This window comes from Pelophylax lessonae (genome assembly GCF_965119305.1).
Source record: "Pelophylax lessonae genome assembly, chromosome: 5".
NCBI lineage: Eukaryota > Metazoa > Chordata > Amphibia > Anura > Ranidae > Pelophylax > Pelophylax lessonae.
Window position 1 is genome coordinate 357,184,381 of NC_138772.1, and position 20,681 is coordinate 357,205,061.

At 41.5% G+C, this 20,681-nt stretch overlaps 1 protein-coding gene across 2 annotated transcripts in view; it reads right to left on the bottom strand.

The window, feature by feature from the left end:
* The window catches only part of ATP9B (ATPase phospholipid transporting 9B (putative)), a 578,806-nt gene that overhangs the window by 121,108 nt on the left and 437,017 nt on the right, over positions 1-20,681 (bottom strand). For both annotated transcript variants that reach the window (XM_082258664.1, XM_082258663.1), the window contains exons 12-13: positions 9,248-9,408; positions 3,830-3,972 (exon numbers count right to left, since the gene is read on the bottom strand). In XM_082258664.1, the coding sequence (XP_082114790.1) occupies positions 3,830-3,972; positions 9,248-9,408 (304 nt within the window). The remainder of the gene's footprint in view (positions 1-3,829; positions 3,973-9,247; positions 9,409-20,681) is intronic.

Below are 20,681 nucleotides of genomic sequence, written 5' to 3' on the forward strand. Positions count from 1 at the left end.
GAGGAGCCAGAAGAAGCGAAGAGAGAGCCGAGAAGGGAAGGATCCGGGCTCCTCTGTTAAAAAACATTACACAAGACAGGTAAGTATAACATGTTTGTTATTTTTAACCCCAAAAAATGAGACTTTACAATCACTTTAAATGTTCTATAGGCACAATAAGATGTTTAAGACTGAGATGACAGGATCTACTATCAAAATATTCCACTTTTTAGGAACCCGGAGAAGAGTAATCTTCTGCAGCCTCCTCTAGGTCCTCTTCAATCATCTCTGTTTCTATTGCTTCTAGAGCAGTGGTCTCCAAACTTTGGAAAGCAGGCAGAATGCAGTCATTTGCATGCTTTTATCTTGCCCTTGGAGCACTATTCCTCCCACTGACACCAGCATTGGAGCCCTATACCTCCCAATGACACCAACGATGGAGCACTATTCCTCCTAATGACACCAATGATGGGGCACTATTCCTCCCAATGACACCAGCTTTGGGACACAATTCCTCTCAATGACACCAGCAATGGGACACTGTTCCTTGGAATCACACCAGCAATGGGACGATATTCCTCCAATGCCAATGACAGGACCATAATCCCAGTCCTACTGAACAGAGGTGCTATGTCTTTTTTTTTTTTTTTTTACTTCCACTGAACACCAAGTCATAGGCATTACTTACTCCCACTGATGCTGGGGCATTTTCTACTTCCAGGGGATCACATTCTGCCCACCCTGATGTGAAGGAAAAAAAAACTGGCTCTTTGTTTAGAAAGTTTGGAGACCTTTGTTCTAGAGCATGTACATTCACTTCCATCTCAGGTAGATAGGGTGGGGAAGGAGAAGAAGCCTGATGCTTTTCAGCTCTAGACCGGGGTGGCTGTACTAAGGCTGTAAATTGTCCAAGAACATCTGATAACTGCAGAAGAAAGTGCCTTATAAGTGGTGGGAAAAATGTGACCTGTGGTGTGATGTAACACCTAGACATCCGCCAGGGACTACATTCTGAATGAAGGTATTTGTGTTAGCAAGTTTCAAAGTTTAAACAATCGATAAATGAATAAACTCAAACACATTCCTGGTTTCTTTTTTGCACAAGGTGTATACTAATCGGGAGACACCTAAATAAGAGTATTGCAGTTAATGTACATATTAATTCTCATGCTTGCTGTTAGGGTCACAGTATTGGTCCTGTCTTTCCTGTCCATGTCGTTGGTCTTTACTTGGGTTCAGGCTTTGCCTCTCATGATGGGCATACCAACAGAGAAGTCTTCAGGGTCTGAGAACCATAGCAATAAACCATGTTGCTGGACCTGTATAGTACCCTGCGGCTAATTACACATGTTGCACTCAGTGCCAATGTGTACATCTATACAGGATCTATTGCCAGAAGCAACAATACAGGTGGCCCCCATGGTGTGGGATTTGGGTACAATTCCAAAGGTATTACTAAGGTTACAATCATCTGGATGCGCTGCTTCTAATGGTATTGTAGAAAGCAGTGAAGAGTGGACTGAAGAACCCAAAATGGTATAAGGAAGACTAGTTAAACATAGGGAGCTTTCCCATAAAGAAGAAGAGGTCCACCACCTAAGGACACTAGCAAAAACCAAGTTCTTACAGAGTGGGTAGGATTATAGGGGTATGCTTAGGAGGCATTTCCAAAAGCTTTGCCAGTTTTCAATCATATGAAGGCAGGAGCCTATAACTCAGGATCAATCAATATTCAGCCTGTGTACTGTACTGTATGATTAAGATAATAGCATATGCATGCGCAAAAGGGTCCTATAGAAAAAAGGCTGTGCAGACTCCTCCAGAAAGGGCATGACCCGAAAGTCTGAAAATAGTGCCAAATATAGTTTTGCTGCATTTCACCCACCGTTGGTCACAACCAGTGTGCCAAAGCCTGCAATGTCACAGCCTGAAATGTAACATTAATTTCGTGACAATACTCCCCAGTGGGGCATGCACTCCAGGGCTTTCTCCATCAAGTTCAAGCTCCACTCGCCGTTGCTGGTGCAAACTCTACTGAACAGAGACAACACAGGCAGGGTGCAGTATTCCACCAGACTTCCTCCTCCTTATGGGTATACTCCCACAGGAGCCTTCAGAGACATGGACCAGTTTGAACCATGGCCTTTTACCTACTAAAAAAGCTGCTAGCTCCTATAAAGTGTGACTTCACATAGCTGCAGAAAATTTGTTTCCTGCATGCCTGAAAGCTAAGCTGATTTCAACACTTGTGGGTATTGCTGGAACTTATCCATTCCCATCACCACACTATTATTGTTGCTACAATGGGCAACTGGAATGCATTGGAGATGGCAGTAGTGAGCAAGCTTTGTCTCAACAAGCAAAGATTTGCTGGTCCACAACAGCCCAGCATTCGGATATACAGGAGACAAAAAGAGCTGCTGCGGTAATGTCCACACAACTTAAAGTGAACTTGTGCCCAGGCTAAAGTATTTGCATATTCTAAGAAAAGCAGTAAAAGTACTTTAAAACAAGACCACATTTACATCTGTAGCTATAGGCAATGTGGAAAAATGTGTCTTCGAAATTCACAGAAGAGGATCTAAAATGTTTTTTTTTTAATTACTTTCTATTGCAACAGAGTCTTGAAAGCATGCCATCCCTCTAATACAAACGCACATTAGGTGTTTCTCAACCATTTCTGACCAAACTTAAGAGTGTTGCAATCTTTGCTAATTAATTACATAAGATTGCATCCAGTTTCATAGTTGATGATTTTATACACTACAACCATGAAATTGATATCTAAATGTTCAAGCAGCAGAGTCAAATTGCATGTTTGAGACAAATTTAGGGGAATCAAAATTCATTAAATAGCTCCTGTAGCTGAATAATAGATGAATAATATACCTTCCATGCTTACACAGCTACAAATGTATCATGCAGCAATGATGTACATGAATTTAGATGTACACCAATAATGTTGTAACCCTGATACACCATGTTTCCTGGAACATTACATTCCGCTTTGTTATCATTTATTAGATAGCTAGCAATTACCTCTGCCTTCTTTTACACAGTTTTCAATGGGGGAGGAACATATTAAATAATGTCATCTATGGCAAGGAATTGAGTTGGAATGGAATATGATATGGGGTAGAAGCAAATTCTGCAAAAATGATCATTTAAATAAAGCAAAATGAAACCTTTTAAAGTAGTTCTAGACACAACACTAAATCCTATTCTACTAAACTACACACCAGTAGAAGATTTTATGCTTGCAGCTTCCAAACTGATAAAAGTCACCCACAAAAACATTTCTAAAAACAAAACAAAAGTGTTATTTAAGTGAGACTTAATCTCATGAGAAAATCATGAAAGGATATGTTCACTTTTTAGAAAAAAACAATAAATGCACATTTTTTTTGCAAGTAAATTATTTATTTATTTTTTGGAGCCTGTAAAACATTGCACCAGCAATCAGCAGATCGCTGGTGCCATGCAGGTCTCCAGCAGATTTGTCAGTGTATCTGTTTACGTGTACCAGCAAGCAGATACAAACTGACAGGAAGAGAGAATGAACTACCACAGCCCTTCACAGCGCCGTGGTTGTTTTTAAGAAACTACAAGCCAACAGCTGCAAAGGCCGCCGGACCTTGTAGTTTTTCATTCACAGGACACCGTAAATGACTTATGCGGCCAGGCGGGCTTCAAATCTGTTTCAACCTTAACCAACACACACACAAGCAAATTGCTAACAGGCCACTCACCACTGCTTACATGAATTTTGTGTGAACAAAAAAGGGTATGTGTTCGGTGAAAAATAATGTACTCTAGCAAAAAGTGTCCTACTGTAGTTGGTCATGGTTACCTGTTTTGTCAGTAAGTAAATATACTAAGCGTCCCAACTCCTCAGGAATGGTGCTAGTCCTCACCACAGTGCCAGGAATATTCTCATCTCTCATGATCATCCAGCCATAAGCAGCCTTTCCCATGTCCAGGTTCACTCGTAAACTGCCAAGAAAATGTGGTTTTATTTATACAGTCCTAGGAAAATAACTGAAAACAAGTACACTATAAACATCCTACGATGGAAAATTACAACTTCCTTCCCCATACAGTAACCAGCTGCAGGGAACCCTCTCACTTTCATTGCGTTAGAGATGTAAAGCAATCCAAAATTTTAGGTGTTGCCACAAGTAAAAATGTCAGAGGTCCTCAATGAAAATCTGGAAGAAAGACCTTTGTTAAAGCAACATGAAAGTGAATTTTCTGTTTTTTTTTTAAATCCCCAGATGTTAGATGTTCCCAAAGGGTTGGTTCACTTTTACTAAAAAAATGTAGAGGTGAACTAACACCGGACACCTGATAACAGTGGATATTCTGTTTGGTCAGTGCTATTAACCACTTAAGCCCCGGAAGATTTTACCCCCATTCCGACCAGGGGGTATTTTGCGATTCGGCACTGCGTGACTTTAACGGACAATTGCGCGGTCGTGCGACGCTGTACCTAAACAAATTTGGCGTCCTTTTTTTCCCACAAACAGAGCTTTCTTTTGGTGGTATTTGATCACCTGTGCGATTTTTTGATCACGCGCTATAAACAAAAAAAGAGCGTCAATTTTGCAAAAATAGCAATATTTTTCACATTTTTTTATATGAAATTTCCCCCCAAAAAAATGTAAAAATCAAAATTTTTTAACATTTTCAGCCAATTTGTTTTATGCTACCTATGTTTGGTAAAAAAAAATCGCAAAAAGCGTATTTTGATTGGTTTGCGCAAAAGTTATCGCGTTTACTAACAAAGGGAAAGATTTTTGTCATTTTTTTTTTTAACGCGTAATGGCGGCGATCTGCGGTTTTTTTGCGGTACTGCGACATTGGGGCGGACAGATCGGACCCTTGACTGACATTTGTGACACTTTTGGGGTTACCAGTGACATTTCTAAAGTAATCAGTGCTATATATATGCACTGGTAAAAAGTGCAAGTGATGTTGGGACCGGCGCTACCACATAAATATTATGTCTGTGCAATTCCATAAACTGTATAATTCATATAAAAGTGCATATAGTGCTTAAACCAAAGTGCTGCGTGCTATAAAACTTCCAATATATTCGCATGGGCTGTGCTCAGTGTGCCATATAAAAACACATGTGTACATATAAAGTGCTGAGTGCTATTGATAACCATGTGTGTGATTGCGTGCTATAACAAAGTTTGGCGCCAGTGGGTGTACCACCGATTGCACCGTTGCTTACCGCACTCTTAAGAAGGTGGCTCAGCACTCCCTGGTCACTAGAACAGAAAATAAGCCTCCATTGCGTAGTATATCCTTGTTAGGGTGAAACAACGTAGCATCCACTCACATTTAGGGAGTTCACTATCAGCTTGAGGTGTTCGCCGGGTCGCTTCCGCGTTCCACCAGTTCAAACCACCGTTCCCGAAAGTGACGTACTGACGTACGCAAAACCACGCCCTACGCATTTCGTCATACGACGTCATCTGGAGCGTATGACGTCGTATGACGAAACGCGTAGGGCGTGGTTTTGCGTACGTCAGTACGTCACTTCCGGGAACGGTGGTTTGAGCTGGTGGAACGCGGAAGCGACCCGGCGAACACCTCAAGCTGATAGTGAACTCCCTAAATGTGAGTGGATGCTACATTGTTTCACCCTAACAAGGATATACTACGCAATGGAGGCTTATTTTCTGTTCTAGTGACCAGGGAGTGCTGAGCCACCTTCTTAAGAGTGCGGTAAGCAACGGTGCAATCGGTGGTACACCCACTGGCGCCAAACTTTGTTATAGCACGCAATCACACACGTGGTTATCAATAGCACTCAGCACTTTATATGTACACGTGTTTTTATATGGCACACTGAGCACAGCCCATGCGAATATATTGGAAGTTTTATAGCACGCAGCACTTTGGTTTAAGCACTATATGCACTTTTATATGAATTATACAGTTTATGGAATTGCACAGACATAATATTTATGTGGTAGCGCCGGTTCCAACATCACTTGCACTTTTTACCATTCTACTACCTCAGTGGTAGGTTGGGGGCAGCTTACACCACCATTTCTTAGTCCAAAAAAGTACTGAAACTCCATAGCGCTGGTATCTTAACCCTTTTCATATATATGCACTGTTACTGTAAAAATACACTGGTAGTGAAGGGGTTAACTTTATTTGGGAGGGAGGGGCTGTGTGTATCCCTAGGGGCGTGCTTTCTACTGTGATTGGCTGTGGCTTGAGCTGTAAGGACACTGATCAACGGATCTACATACTAGATCCGTGTGATCAGTGTCTTTACAGCGAGGAGAATGACAGGTGGCTTGTTTACACAAGCTGCCTGACATTCTCCCTCTCCCCCGCCGATCGCCGAGTGACCGGCGGACATCGGGTCCGCTGGTCACACGCGCGGGGGGTCCGTGACCACGCGGGAGCGAGCCTCCGGCGGCGCGCGCTCGCTCCCTAGACCCTCACAAGCTAGTGACGTAGCCCTACGTCACTTTGCCTGTGAGGGGCTGACTGCCGACGTAGATCGGCGTTAGGCAGCAGGCAAGTGGTTAACGTGACGGCGCTGACAAATCAGAATGCATCTGGTCTATCCTTTGAGAGCTGATGAACAGAAAAGCAGAGATTTTAAATCCCTGGACCACTGGAACAGCTGCAGGGTTGCTGACAGCTCTGCAACCCCAGAGGTAAGTACATCAGGGACCAGGGGGGTGGCGAGGGTGTCTTGCGTGAAGTTCACCTGTACAATGTTTCTGTAAAGCAGAACTCACACTTTAAAGTGTATCTAAAAGCCAAAGTCTTTCTTCTTTAATTCTGGGTAGAGTAAAAAAAGTTTTCATTTATTGCTGTTTGCCTCCTGGGTAGATATACTCATTCAAAAAATCCAGAATTGTGTCACTGAAACAAAAAAAAAAAAAACAACTGACTACTGAATCCTACACTTTCCCTACTCAGTGCTTACTAAGCTCTGCTTCCTAGTCAACCACATCACCAGATGCCTAGTCAGTCTGTTACTTTTCTTCCCACATGCTAGTGAACCAATTCAGATGAACCTGTATGTAAAATAGCATCTGCATCACACTGCTGCGAACACTTTGTGATCATGCTGTTTTTCCTCGAATGGCCAGAAGCTCCATTTGTAAGTACTAGGCCTTGGCAACTGATAGAGACTGACATGGGAAGGCTGTTCCCTTCCAGCTTCACCAGTACTGTCCCACATATGCTCGGTATACAGCACCATGCTGTGATTTATTCTGGCACTATCAGCTAAAGATGTGACAGCTGTTACACACAACCAACATCAACTGACACCACTGTGTTCCAGATCATGGCCATACACCACCTAACACTTGGCTGCAGAACACAGCTTGAAAACCACTACTCTAGATGATGCTACTTAATTATATTCCTATGCACATCTAAGGCCCCTTTCACACATGTGGACCATTCATTTCAAAGAAAAAAACAGATGAAGCTTACATCAGTTTTTCATCTGTTTTTTTACATCCTCAAGCTAGAGTCCTGGAACCATTTTTTCATGCAAAAACGGAACGTTTGTTCGTTAACATCCGTTTTTTCATCAGATACTTTTATTTTAACAGAAGAAAAATTAGGGCTTTGATCCGTTCCAAAAAAATGGATGTTGACTGAAGCTGATTTAAATGGATGATCATCCATTTTTCCATAGAGATATCCATTAAGTGAAGTCTGAGAGAAGCAGCGCACACAACGAAGAACACCCAATGTGATTGCAAAATCCACACATAGGTGCTGTCAGGAAGGTCTTGCCAGGAGACAAGTTGGCAACCGCAGGCAAGGCCCTGTCCCTTGAATTTCCCAAAGCTAATTGGATAATTGGCAAATGTGAAAGCCCCAGCATGTGAATTGAGTGTGCTGCGCACCTGATGACAGTTAAGCATCAAGAGGCCTATTTAAGCTAGATCTGCTCCCAGGATCAGTGCTGTCTCGTCTACAGCATTCCGTGCCAGTCTTGCTTCCTGTTACCTGTGTTGCTCCTGAGATCTTGACCCGGCTTGCCTTTGACTACTCCAGTTCTCTGCCTGCACCGACCCCGGCTTGTTCTTTGACCATTCTCCAGTCTCTCCACTTGTACCTGATCTGTCCTCTCTGTGTATGACCCGGCTTGTCTGACTCTGCTTACCTTCCAGTATTCCTTGAGGCTCCCTAGTTGCTGCATTGATCCAACTACTCCCAGGACACCTGCCTCCGTCTGGAACTCTACGCTATCAGCAGTCCTGCAGCCTGCACGTCCACTGGCACTCTTGCGACTCTGCACTCTGCGCTTCCTGTTTACTCTATCAGGGGCTCTGAGTCAGAGGTGTAAGAGAGGCCTTCCTCCGCACATTCAGGCTCTACCTACCAGGTACGTGACAGGTGCCTGGGCTCAGTGTTTCTGTATACACCAGAACAAGACAAATTGATGGTATTGAGCTGGCAACACTGTAGTTCGTATAACAATTTATTGGTGACTGGTTACAAAGGAGTGACAATATTATTGTCACTCCTTTGTAACCAGTCACCAATAAATTGTTATACCGACTACAGTGTTGCCAACTCAATCCCATCCATTTTTCCATAGAGATACATTGATGTCTGTTTGTCATCCATCAACGGATGAATGAAAAATGGACAAATGGTCCGCATGTGTGAAAGGGGCCTTAAAAGACACAAGTGGCTCCTGAAAACGTTCATAAAAACATGTTTTAAATTAAATTTAGATCAACTATAGTTATATATCACGCCCCAAACATCATATGTTGCAAATGCACTCTGTAACACACCCTACCTGAACAACATTCCTAAGAAGTATTTTCTTGCAAGCCAAATTTTTTTTATTCAGTGATACTACTCATAAATCTAATGCATTACCATCCTAAGAGTTACTCATTTATGATACAACACAATACGTACGGATATTGTAGGCTACAAATAGCTGTGGGTAACAATAGGATATATAGTGTGCAGTATTTGTATCATACAATTGGAGAAAGAACCTTATAAATACATTCATGCTCTACAATGGATTGGATATCTTGATTAGTTTAGTAAAATGAACATTGCACAGAAATAAAACAGTATTGCTTTTTGCAGTGATCTCTCAAGAATCAGCAGATTTGCAAGCACTTTCTCACTCTGTTTCCTGATCAGATCAATTTCCTTCACAATGTAAGCCAAGTGTATATTTCAAAAAAATGCAACATTCAGTGAAATTAGACATTCCTGTCTGTCTTTGCTACACACATACCTTATCGGAATGATGTAGGAAAATAGCAGGAGGAACCGGAAGAGGTAGCGATACCACGGGCCAACAAACCCCTGCAAGGTTACCATTACAATGGAGAGCGCCACCAGAGCTAGAAATAGCGCCTTTGTCAACTGGTTCAGTTCAAGGTCCAAAAGTCCCACCTGACGGAAAGAAAGAACATATTTTAAGGTAAAACATATATCTTAAACTCTAGTTTAGGCATTAAATAAATATAATTAATGAAATATCTATGTCCAAAAAAGACATATAAATGGCACACTGTTCACACCTACACTGTTAAAATAAACTGTTATACTCCATTAATATTATATCTTTATGCTGTCCTACCTGGTTCTTCACAAAAAAGTGACTGAAAGACTTATTCAAAACAGGTTATGCATTACCCAATTCTGAATCACATTATTTTAATGCTATGTTTTAACTTTTTTATAAGCATTTTCAATTGACTTTCCACACATTTACAATTACTTTACTATAAAGTGGTATAAACCCTTACATGTACCCAGTGAAGTGATTAGCCTCGGGTGATACACAAAGATGATAAATCTCCTATATAAGTTGTACCTGTTTATCTGAGGCCCTCTCTTTACTACATCTGTTCAAAGTTCTGAATTATAAAGCATGTCTGAGTGTCCAAAAAAAAGTGGACGGAGAGCTGAAGTTAAACTCTGTATACAAAGACAAGGAAGACTCACTGCTCCAGGCAAACCAAGAAGCCTAATGATGTTACAGGTGCCCGCCTCGGCTCGCCTCTGCAGACAATGTAGAAGAAATGGCTGCACTCCAAGTATCGTCAAAATTCTGGTTTATTAACCGAACATCCCAGTGTGGCAAACAATGCAGGTAGACACGTTTCACACACTAGCAAGTGTGCTTAATCATTACCAATGATGATTAAAGATTAAGCATACTCCCTACTGTGTGAAACGCGTCTACCTGCATTGTTTGCCACACTGGGATGTTCGGTTAATGAGCCAGAATTTTGACGATACTTGAACAATGCAGGTAGATGCATTTCACACACTAGCAAGTGTGCTTAATCATTACCAATGATGATTAAAGATTAATCACACTTGCTAGTGTGTGAAACGCGTCTACCTGCATTGTTTGCCACACTCGGATGTTCGGTTAATAAGCCAGAATTTTGACGATACTTGAACAATGCAGGTAGACACGTTTCACACACTAGCAAGTGTGCTTAATCATTACCAATGATGATTAAAGATTAAGCACACTTGCTAGTGTGTGAAACGCATCTACCTGCATTGTTTGCCACACTGGGATGTTCGGTTAATAAGCCAGAATTTTGACGATACTTGAACAATGCAGGTAGACGCGTTTCACACACTATCAAGTGTGCTTAATCATTACCAATGATGATTAACCACTTGCCGACCAGTCACGTTGACTGTACTGCGGCAAAGTGGCTCGTTCCCGTCCAGCGACGTAGACCTACGTCGCTGGACTCCTCCCCTTGTGCTCGCTCCCGCTGTTTTCAGTCACAGCGGGAGTTGGGCCAGGGGAGGAGCGGCGGTGATTACCGCCGCTCTTCCCCGATCGTCGGGGAATCGAGTCTGGAGATTTGTTTACACAAGCGGGCGGATCTCCTAAGTGACAGGCAGGGTCAGATTGCAGGGTTCAGCATAGCTGAACCTGCGATCTGTCCCTGTGTCACTCAGTCACCTCCCCCCACACACGTTAGTAAGCACCAGGCATACATTAACCCCTCCCTCTCCAATAAAATTAACCCCTTCCCTGCCAGTGTCATTTTTACAGTAACAGTGCATATGTATAGCACTAATTACTGCAGTAATGTCACTGGTACCCCCAAAAGTGTCAAAAATGTCAGTCAAGGGTCCGATCTGTCCGCTGGAATGTCGCAGTCCCGCAAAAAAATTGCAGATCGCCGCCATTACGCGTTAAAAAAAAACACCAAAAATGACAGAAATCTTTCCCTTAGTTAATAAACGCAATAACTTTTGCGCAAACCAATCAAAATACGCTTATTGTGATTTTTTTTACCAAACATAGGTAGCAGAAAACAAATTGGCCAAAAATTTAAAAAAATTTTGATTTTTAAATTTTTTTGGGGGGGAATTTCATTCTTTTTTTGTTTATAGCGCAAAAAGTAAAACTCGCACAGGTGATCAAATACCACCAAAAGAAAGCTCTGTTTGTGGGAAAAAAAGGACGTAAATTTTGTTTGGGTATGGCGTCGCACGACCGCGCAATTGTCAGTTAAATTCGCACAGTGCCGAAACGCAAAAAGTGGCCTGGACGTAAGACAGCAAAATCCTCCGGTGGTAAAGTGGTTAAACATTAAGCACACTTGCTAGTGTGTGAAACGCGTCTACCTGCATTGTTTGCCACACTAGGATGTTCGGTAAATAAACCAGAATTTTGACGATACTTGGAGTGCAGCCATTTCTTCTACATTGAAGTTAAACTCTGCAGAGCTCATTGAGGAGAGCCCTGAGAGCTGATTGGAGGGAAGGTACACCCCCCCCACCTTTACACAACACATAGGAACACAGCTGGAGGTCCCTCCCCTTTTGTTTTTTTTTTTCCTCTTGGTGTCAGGAAAACTTGTCAGAAGTAATTCATGCAGATAGCAGAGGAAAAAGCAGCAAACAGGAATGACACTTTGTGCTCCTAATAAGGACAAGTACACACTCTAGAGGGATTTGCTTTTTTTTTTTATATTTCATGTCTGAGGTTTAGAATCCCTTTAAGCTGATAGGCTTTATGATTATTTACAAAAAATCTTCATTTGAACAATTTTTTTTTCTGTAAGCTGTGCAATACAAAATTGCTGCATATAATACTGTTCAATAAATCACACATGCTACAACCGCTAGAAAAAACTTGAAGATTTTCCAGTCTGCTTGACCCCTTTCATTTTGATTTAAACTCAGGAAAAGTTGTTGAAAAATGCCAATACTCAGTTTTATGTTAAGTACCTAATTGGATTATTCATACTTCGATTATTAATCAGGTTGAAAGGTCACCAGTTTGTACAAACTTCCTGAAATCTAAAAAAAGAATTTGAGCTCATTCACTCTTGGCCACTTTTTCAAGATGAGTTTTCTATTAAAATTATTGGAAATGCAGTCCAGTCATCTTGGTCAGTTTATAATAGCACAAAATTTACTTTACAGGATGTGGAATGCAAAGAAACCCTGCCACGGGGTGTGCTCATCTGCTCTGACAAAGTGGGCTATCCTGAAAGTAAGCTCCCAAATGATGCAGGGAGGTCACATGACCTTGGGAGGCATTTGCTTAGGAGAAAGCAAAGGCACAGTAAGGGCCCTTTCACACCGGCGTTCCGCATGTCCGTATATCATCCTATTTTTTTGCTGATGATATACGGACATAATGTATGTCAATGGCATTGCGGATGTCAGCGGATGACCATCCGCTGACATCCGATTTGCGTCCTTTCAGTTCTGTTCCGTTTTTTGGAACGGAACAGAACCCTATTTTTGTTCCGTTAGAAAAACGGAACGGATGCAAAATCGGATGTCAGCGGTGTCATCCGCTGACATCCGCAATGCCCATAGACATATATTATGTCCATATATCATCCGCAAACGAATGGGATGATATGCGGACATACGGAGCGGATGACACAAGTGTCATCTGCTCCGTGAAAAAAAAAAAAAAGTCCCGGAGCGGATCGCAATACGGTCCGCTCCGTGTGAAAGAGCCCTAAAAGCACAGACACAAGATTTATGAAGACAAGAAAGAACAGACAGGGGCGCCAGCCTAGGTGTGGTAGTTTAAAACACAAGTTTAATGTAACAAATATATAATTACTCACAAAAGTAGTGCTATATTCGGCATGTCTCAAATAAGGTATCTGGGTTAGGTGGAGATGTTCCCAGCATCTGTAGCAGGTGACAAACCGCTCTGGAGCCTGGTGTATCTATCCAGACCAAAAGCTCCAAAGATGTGGAAGCTTTGAAACATGTCACTTGATCATTCTGAGGTCTTCCATTGGACAATGCCTCCGGCACAGCCCGCTGTGCGCTCCACACTGGGTGTCAGCTTGTCAGCTGACAGCTTTTGGTCAGGACGGATACACCAGGCTCCATAGTGGTTCATCACTTGCTACAGATGTCGGGGACATCTCCACCTGACCCAGATACCTTATTTGAGACATGCCCAATATAGAACTACTTTTGTGAGTGGCCACGATATATTTTTTACATTAAACTTGTGATTTAAACGAGTACACCTAGGCTGGCGCCCCAGTCTGTTCTTTCTTGTCTTGCTTAGATTTGCTTCAATTCTAAGGGGAGCTGCTGCTAGTATGATACACCCCTGAAGGACTTTTATTGGTTTTAATTTATGACCTCTTTTTTAGCAAGGACTTATTAACAGTTTAGTGTCTACTGTTATTTTCTTGGGCCATTCCCCTCTTTTGTGGAGATTTAGAGAGAGTCAATGGTGATCAACAGCTTTCAGGTTGTCCTGACTCCCTCAAAAGGTACCCAACACAATGCCTTTAGCTCTACGACAGCCTGCGCAAAATTGCAAAGGGAAAAGCTTTTTAGTATTCCACTAATATCCTCAGGCTACTTGCAATCCATCCAACCATTACAATTGGGGCACTGATTGTGGTTTATACTGTATGGTCTGGGCACTGGTTTTCTTTATACGCTTTATGCCTAATACAGAGTAATATATCGAACTACAAAGACTATAAAATATTACATCCATTCTCCAAAAACTCATGAAGATCTATATTCATAGTCCTCTACAAATATACAGGTAGAAGGCAAAATCCAAAGGATTTTTCCACACTAGCTATTACTGCATCTTTTTAAAGAAAAGAAAGAAACAATTCCCAATAAACATGTGGACTTATAGCTGGGAATGAAACCCCTCTTTCTCTGCTGCGGCTGAAGTGGTTCTAAAGGCAGAAGGTTTTTTACCTTCATGCATTCTATTCATGAAGGTAAAAAACCTTCAGTGTGCAGCTTTCCCCTCAGGACCCCAACTCCCCCCATACTCACCTGAGCCCGATCCAGCGATGTGCACAGGAGCTGACGCTCCCCCGGGTCTCTGCTTTCTCATTGGCTGAGACATTGGCTCCCACTGCTGTCAATCACAGCCAGTGAGAAGGAAACAGGCCTGAGCCACACACTATCGGGACTGTGGACCTCGCGCTTATGGGATGTGTGATAATTATCCAATTAAGTGTTTGTAAATTAGCTGCCTGCTGCAATAAAAGTGCTAGTGCTTTAAATGAGTGAAGGTCAGTGATTGCAGCGCTGCTATTTTAAATATATAAATAAGTGTTCATAAAACAATTTAAGAAAATGGTGATTAAACCATTCATGTAAACCATCAATAAAGTGCTATTCGGTGCAATTATTGTGCAAAATATCAAAAATAAAAAATAAATAAAATTATAAAGTGCAGATATTACAATGTAAAACTCCAAAAAATGCAAACTGAGTGTAAACAGTCCATAAAACAGTTCTTTGCGGTAACAGAAGCAGGATACTTGGTCTTGCAACTTCGGGGTCTCCCCCTTAGGGTATCTACTTACCACTATGTGGTGTTTTTAAAACAGATTATAGTGGAGTGAGCTGTTGTTTCTTGCAAAGCTGTTTGGACTCTGTTGTAAGCGATCCTTCTTCTTTTAAGCGGTATTCTCAGGTGTCCTCATGAAATAAAGAATTGCTGGACATAGTGAGGACCGTTTGAACTGTGAATTTATTAGGTTAAAATACAATGGAATACTCACAAACATATAACATGATAAAGCCTGTAAGTGCCTATGTTAGGTGCGGTGGTGTATCGCTCCTCAGCGTTCTCCTTTCCGACCTGAAGTCACGTGGCTGCCTCTCGGCCAATGGCTATACGCGTTTCGCTGTGAACACAGCGTCATCTGTAGCTCACAGATGACGCTGTGTTCACAGCGAAACGCGTATAGCCATTGGCCGAGAGGCAGCCACGTGACTTCAGGTCGGAAAGGAGAACGCTGAGGAGCGATACACCACCGCACCTAACATAGGCACTTACAGGCTTTATCATGTTATATGTTTGTGAGTATTCCATTGTATTTTAACCTAATAAATTCACAGTTCAAACGGTCCTCACTATGTCCAGCAATTCTTTATTTCATGAGGACACCTGAGAATACCGCTTAAAAGAAGAAGGATCGCTTACAACAGAGTCCAAACAGCTTTGCAAGAAACAACAGCTCACTCCACTATAATCTGTTTTAAAAACACCACATAGTGGTAAGTAGATACCCTAAGGGGGAGACCCCGAAGTTGCAAGACCAAGTATCCTGCTTCTGTTACCGCAAAGAACTGTTTTATGGACTGTTTACACTCAGTTTGCATTTTTTGGAGTTTTACATTGTAATATCTGCACTTTATAATTTTATTTATTTTTTATTTTTGATATTTTGCACAATAATTGCACCGAATAGCACTTTATTGATGGTTTACATGAATGGTTTAATCACCATTTTCTTAAATTGTTTTATGAACACTTATTTATATATTTAAAATAGCAGCGCTGCAATCACTGACCTTCACTGAGCCACACACTGTGTGCCTCACAGACACAAGGAGGCGGCTCAGGAGCGAGTAAGCATGAGAGCACTCAGCAGGGAGAGGGGCCAGGAGCGCCGGCGGGGGACCTATAAATAGGAGGATTGGGGCTGCTTTGTGCAAAACTATTGCACAGAGCTAATAAGTAAGACATGCTTGTTATTTAAAAAAAATCTGAACCTTTACAAACCCTTTAAGTAACAGGCACAGATCCTGTCCCCCAGCCTGGAACTGGACAGTGAAGGAGAATTAGCAGACTGATAAGTGAGTTTCTCTGTCACTCTGCTCTCTCCTCCAATCAGCATGTACTTGTTAATACATAAGCACTGCAGTACAACTGACAGGCTTTCTCACCCCAGTCTTAGTTCTGTTGTACAGTGGATTTCAAGGGGCTGATACCAGATAAAATTCAGGTATTTACACTTTTTGCATTTAAAATAATACATTCAGCAACTTATTAATAGATACAGAGAAACCTTCTGAGCCAATGGAAGCCATGCTGTGTCACTGACTGCCCTTCCCTGTTTCATCATCATGGCTAATACATAAAATACTGCAATGAAGCCTCCTACTTGGCTTATGGAAGTAGACCATCAGACATGATTGCCAAAGACATGTTGTGTAGATACGGAGTGGCTATGTATGCGAGTCCCTATGAATCGTTTTTTTTTTTTTTTTTTGTTAGAAAATGGATATTATGTGGCCATTTTATAAAAATGCTCAGCAAAAAAGAGTCAAAAGTTCTGTGAGTTATTTATTCCTATAAACCCTCACTGTATGAGTACCAACATGACATTCCAGTACATAATGGGAAGCTCTCAGAGAGCTATAGTAAAATAGTTGAGACAAATTCCACCACACTTGCTTGTGTACAGGCTGCCCCTTCCCTTGAGAACAGAGGAGCAAAGGACCACAGTGGCTGATTTATCAGCTGCATTTAAAATGCAGACCAACAAGGACAAATATCTGGCAATTTCCGCCGTTTCAACCACTACATAGTTTATGCTTGAATTATTGAGAAAAATAGGTTTTTGGATTAAAATGAAGAAAAATTAAGCCAGGGAAGTAGAGCATGTTTCAAAGCCCAGATCTTTTTGCGTTGACAAAGGCGGTCTAAGTTTCAGGCCTCGCTGAGGATCAGATGAAGTCATTATTCATTCAGTCAGGGAAAAAAAAAAGACTCAATTACCTCAACCTAAAGATGCTATCAATGAATGCAAAGTGCATATTTTACTCTATTCATCCAAATCCCATTAAAAAGTGAAAGGAATGATTTAATCTGGCTTTTCTGGAGTTGGCCTTTTTTTTGTATTAAAATAAAGAATTACTGTCTTGTAACATACGTATCTGCTACCTCACACTTTTGCCTGCATCATAACAGGGGAAGACTGTAAAGCGAGTATACAAAAACAATCAGAAATAATTAAAGTTACCTCCGCATACAAAAAACAGGGCAAAGAGCAAAACTATTTTAGCAAGACAGTAGACATTCACATTCAAATTTTGTAAAGTTTAGCTCAGCAAATGAATAGCCAGCTGTGCCTAGCCCCTTGAAAATCTATAAAACCTTTACAAACATTTGAAAAAAAAAAAAAAAAACCTTATCTATGGTTATTATAAAGGAGAAGTACAGCCAAAGCTCGTTTGGTTGTACTTCTCCTGTGGATCACAGGAATGCAGTTCGTTCTGAACTCCTATGACCCATTTTCAGCAGACATCGGGGCTGAAGCCCGCTGTTGGCTGATGTCACAGAGCCGGTCCAGGTTTGGGCAAGATCGCAACAATAGAGTCGGGATCCTTACAGATGCCTGGACCTCCACCCAGCTCAGCTTCTCAGCAAGCAGCTGAGAGCCTTAGCCTGCCACTCCCACCCTCTCCCCAGCCCAGCGCCCATGTGAGCACAGGGGTGGGGGGTAGAGAGCCAGTGACTGACAGTCACCAGCTCTCTGCTCAGGGAGCTGTGAGAACCGAGCGATCGGCGGTGTTTGATCGCTCAGTTCTTAGTGTTAAAGGCGCCGGGGGACAGATGCAGTATCGAACCAATGCTGCATCTTCCTAGGTAGGCGTATAAAGCATATAAAAAAACCCTATATCTCTTTTGATGGTATTTTTGCAGTCTCTAATTCAAAACACAACCCATGAATAAATACAACATGTTTAAAATACAACTGGGCCTTCCTGCTCTTTTTAACCCTCCTCTTATGTTAGGGTCAGAACCGACCCATTTTCAGGTTTTGAATGTCTATTAGTATCACATAAATTTGTTTATTGCATCAAGATTTTTTTACTTTGTCAGGAACCTCTATTTAAACAATGTAATAGAAAAAGAATCCTTTTCACTAAATTATAAAATACTGTGGTGAAAATTAAGACGTTTATGGTGTTAGGGTCAATTCTGACCCAGTTATAGTATAGGATTTTAGGACACTAATAAGTGCCAAAACTGAAATCATAAACACTCTCTCTGCTTAGTAACACTGACAGCCAATCACCTCTCAACCCTGTGAGCTGTAGTTAGGGAGGGGCCTATCTCTTTGCCTGCTTGTCTACTTCTCTAAATAAAGTAAAGAAACATAGGACCAATACATTTCAGAGTTGCTGACTTTATTTTACCATTTTTTAAATTTGAAAATGAGAGGTATGCTATCAAAAGAAAGGTCTAAGGGGTCACACCAAAAATATTAAAACCAATCTTTTCAAGGATAAAAAAGCCTAACAAGGTAACCAAGAGGTAAGAAACAAATTGGATGATAAATAATTGTTCAGAGGGTATTTTATGGCTGATTTAAGACACGGGTCAAAACCGACCCGTTAAAATCATGGATAGTAACAGAAAGCTAACATAAGAGGAGGGTTAAAAGGGTTTTCCACTTGCATAGAAACCAATCAACTTCTAACCTCAGCTTGTTCAATTAAGTTTTGGAAATAAAATCTGGAAGCTGATTGGTTTCTATGCAGAAATGAGGCTAAGTTTGCACTTTCCAGCTTTAGTAAATAAACCTGACTGCAACCTGCCATTGTTTCTTTATACCGTGCATCTGGAAAGTATTCACAGTGCTTCACTTTTTCCAGATTTTGTTATTCCAAAATGGATTTGATTCTTTATTTTCCTCAAAATTCTACAAACAATACCCCATAATGACAATGTGAAAGAAGTTTGTTTGAAATCTTTGCCAATTTATTAAAATTAAAAACGAAAAAAATCATCATGGGGTGAACCGCTGTGAATACTTTCCGGATGCACTGTATGCCTCACCTAATGAGCGGATGCCGTGTAGGTACACAAACAACACTTTTTAATCTCTCTTCCAAAGACTACAAAGAAAAAAAGCTTAAAATTTGCTTAAAACCCTAAAAATATTTTAGTTCATATTGCCTTAAAAGCAAACCCATGTTGACAGAAAAATGTATATTGCCACTGAAAACCTTTTTTTACGGAAATGCTAGTTTCTTGTCTTTGCCTGGCTTCCATATTTCCAAAGCCAGAAAAGGTACAAAGCAAGTAAGAACTCTTGACCTTAATTCTTGTTTTGGTCAGCAGTGGCAGTCCACATATTTTTCCTGGTACAAGTTTTCTTTAAGAATAAGCCCCTTTTACAGGTCGTTTCTTTACTTCAGTCACGTTTTTTCAAAGAAAAAAACAGATGAAGTTTCCACCAGTTTTTCATCAGTTTGTTATTTGTGTTTACATCCGTCAGCTGGAGCCCTTAACCACTTGAGCCTGGGTTCACACACATTCAATGTCAGACATCGCATGTGATTCGCACTGCATTGCTGTGCAGATCACATGTGATGTCTGTGCAAATGCAAATTCAGCCATACAGTTGTATGGCTGAAATCGCATTGGATTTGAACAAAAAGGTGCAGGAACCTTTTTTTTCCCCTGCACTGGAATCGGATCGCATGGGTGTGAACACCCATGCGATCCGATTCCTGTCCAAATTCACAGTTTGCACTGCGATCTGCGAACCGATCTGGGGCGTCATTAACTTTGTATTGACAACCGCAGTGGTTAGCAGAGGGCAGTGTGAACTGCCTGTGGGGGAGATGCAATGTAGGAACCCGCACTAGAATTGCGCTGGTTCCCACATCGTATATTTTTGAACCCAGGCTGAGTCCCGAAGCCATTTACCATGCAAAAATGGACCGTTTGTATGTTTTACATCAGTTTTTTCATCCGATCCACTTTTTAATGGAAGAAAAATTAGGATTTGATCTGTTCTAAGAAACCGGATGTTGACGGAAGCGGCTGTAAACAGATGACCATCCATTTATACCCGATTTTCCAGAGAGATGCATTGATGTCCATCAATGGATAAATGAAAAACGGACAAACAGTCTGCATTTGTGAAAGTGGCCTTAGAAGAAAGATTTTGGGGTTGATTTGCTAAAACTGGAGAGTGCAAAATCTGGTGCAGCTGTACATGGTAGCTAATCAGCTTCTAAGTTCAGCTTTTTCATTGAAGCTGTGACAAGAAAACCTGGAAGCTGATTGATTTCCATGCAGAGCTGCACCAGATTTTGCACTATCCAGTTTTAGTAAATCAAATCTATAATCTGCTAATAATGGGAGTATTTCTCATCCCATGCCTTCCATTTTCTACCCTGTCCCTGTAGATGAAGACCTACATACATGGCAAAAAAAAGATGTGTGTACTCTATTGCTGAATCCTAGGGGTCCTTTTCACATGGGCTTTCTGCCCGGCGGACTCCGTTTGCTCAGCGGGGATCGATCCGCCGATCCCAACTGAGCAGGTGGACGACAGGTCTGTCTCCACTCTGTGTGCAGAAACAAAGCTGTCAGATCCCCTCACTCCTCTATGGGAGATCGGATGAAAACA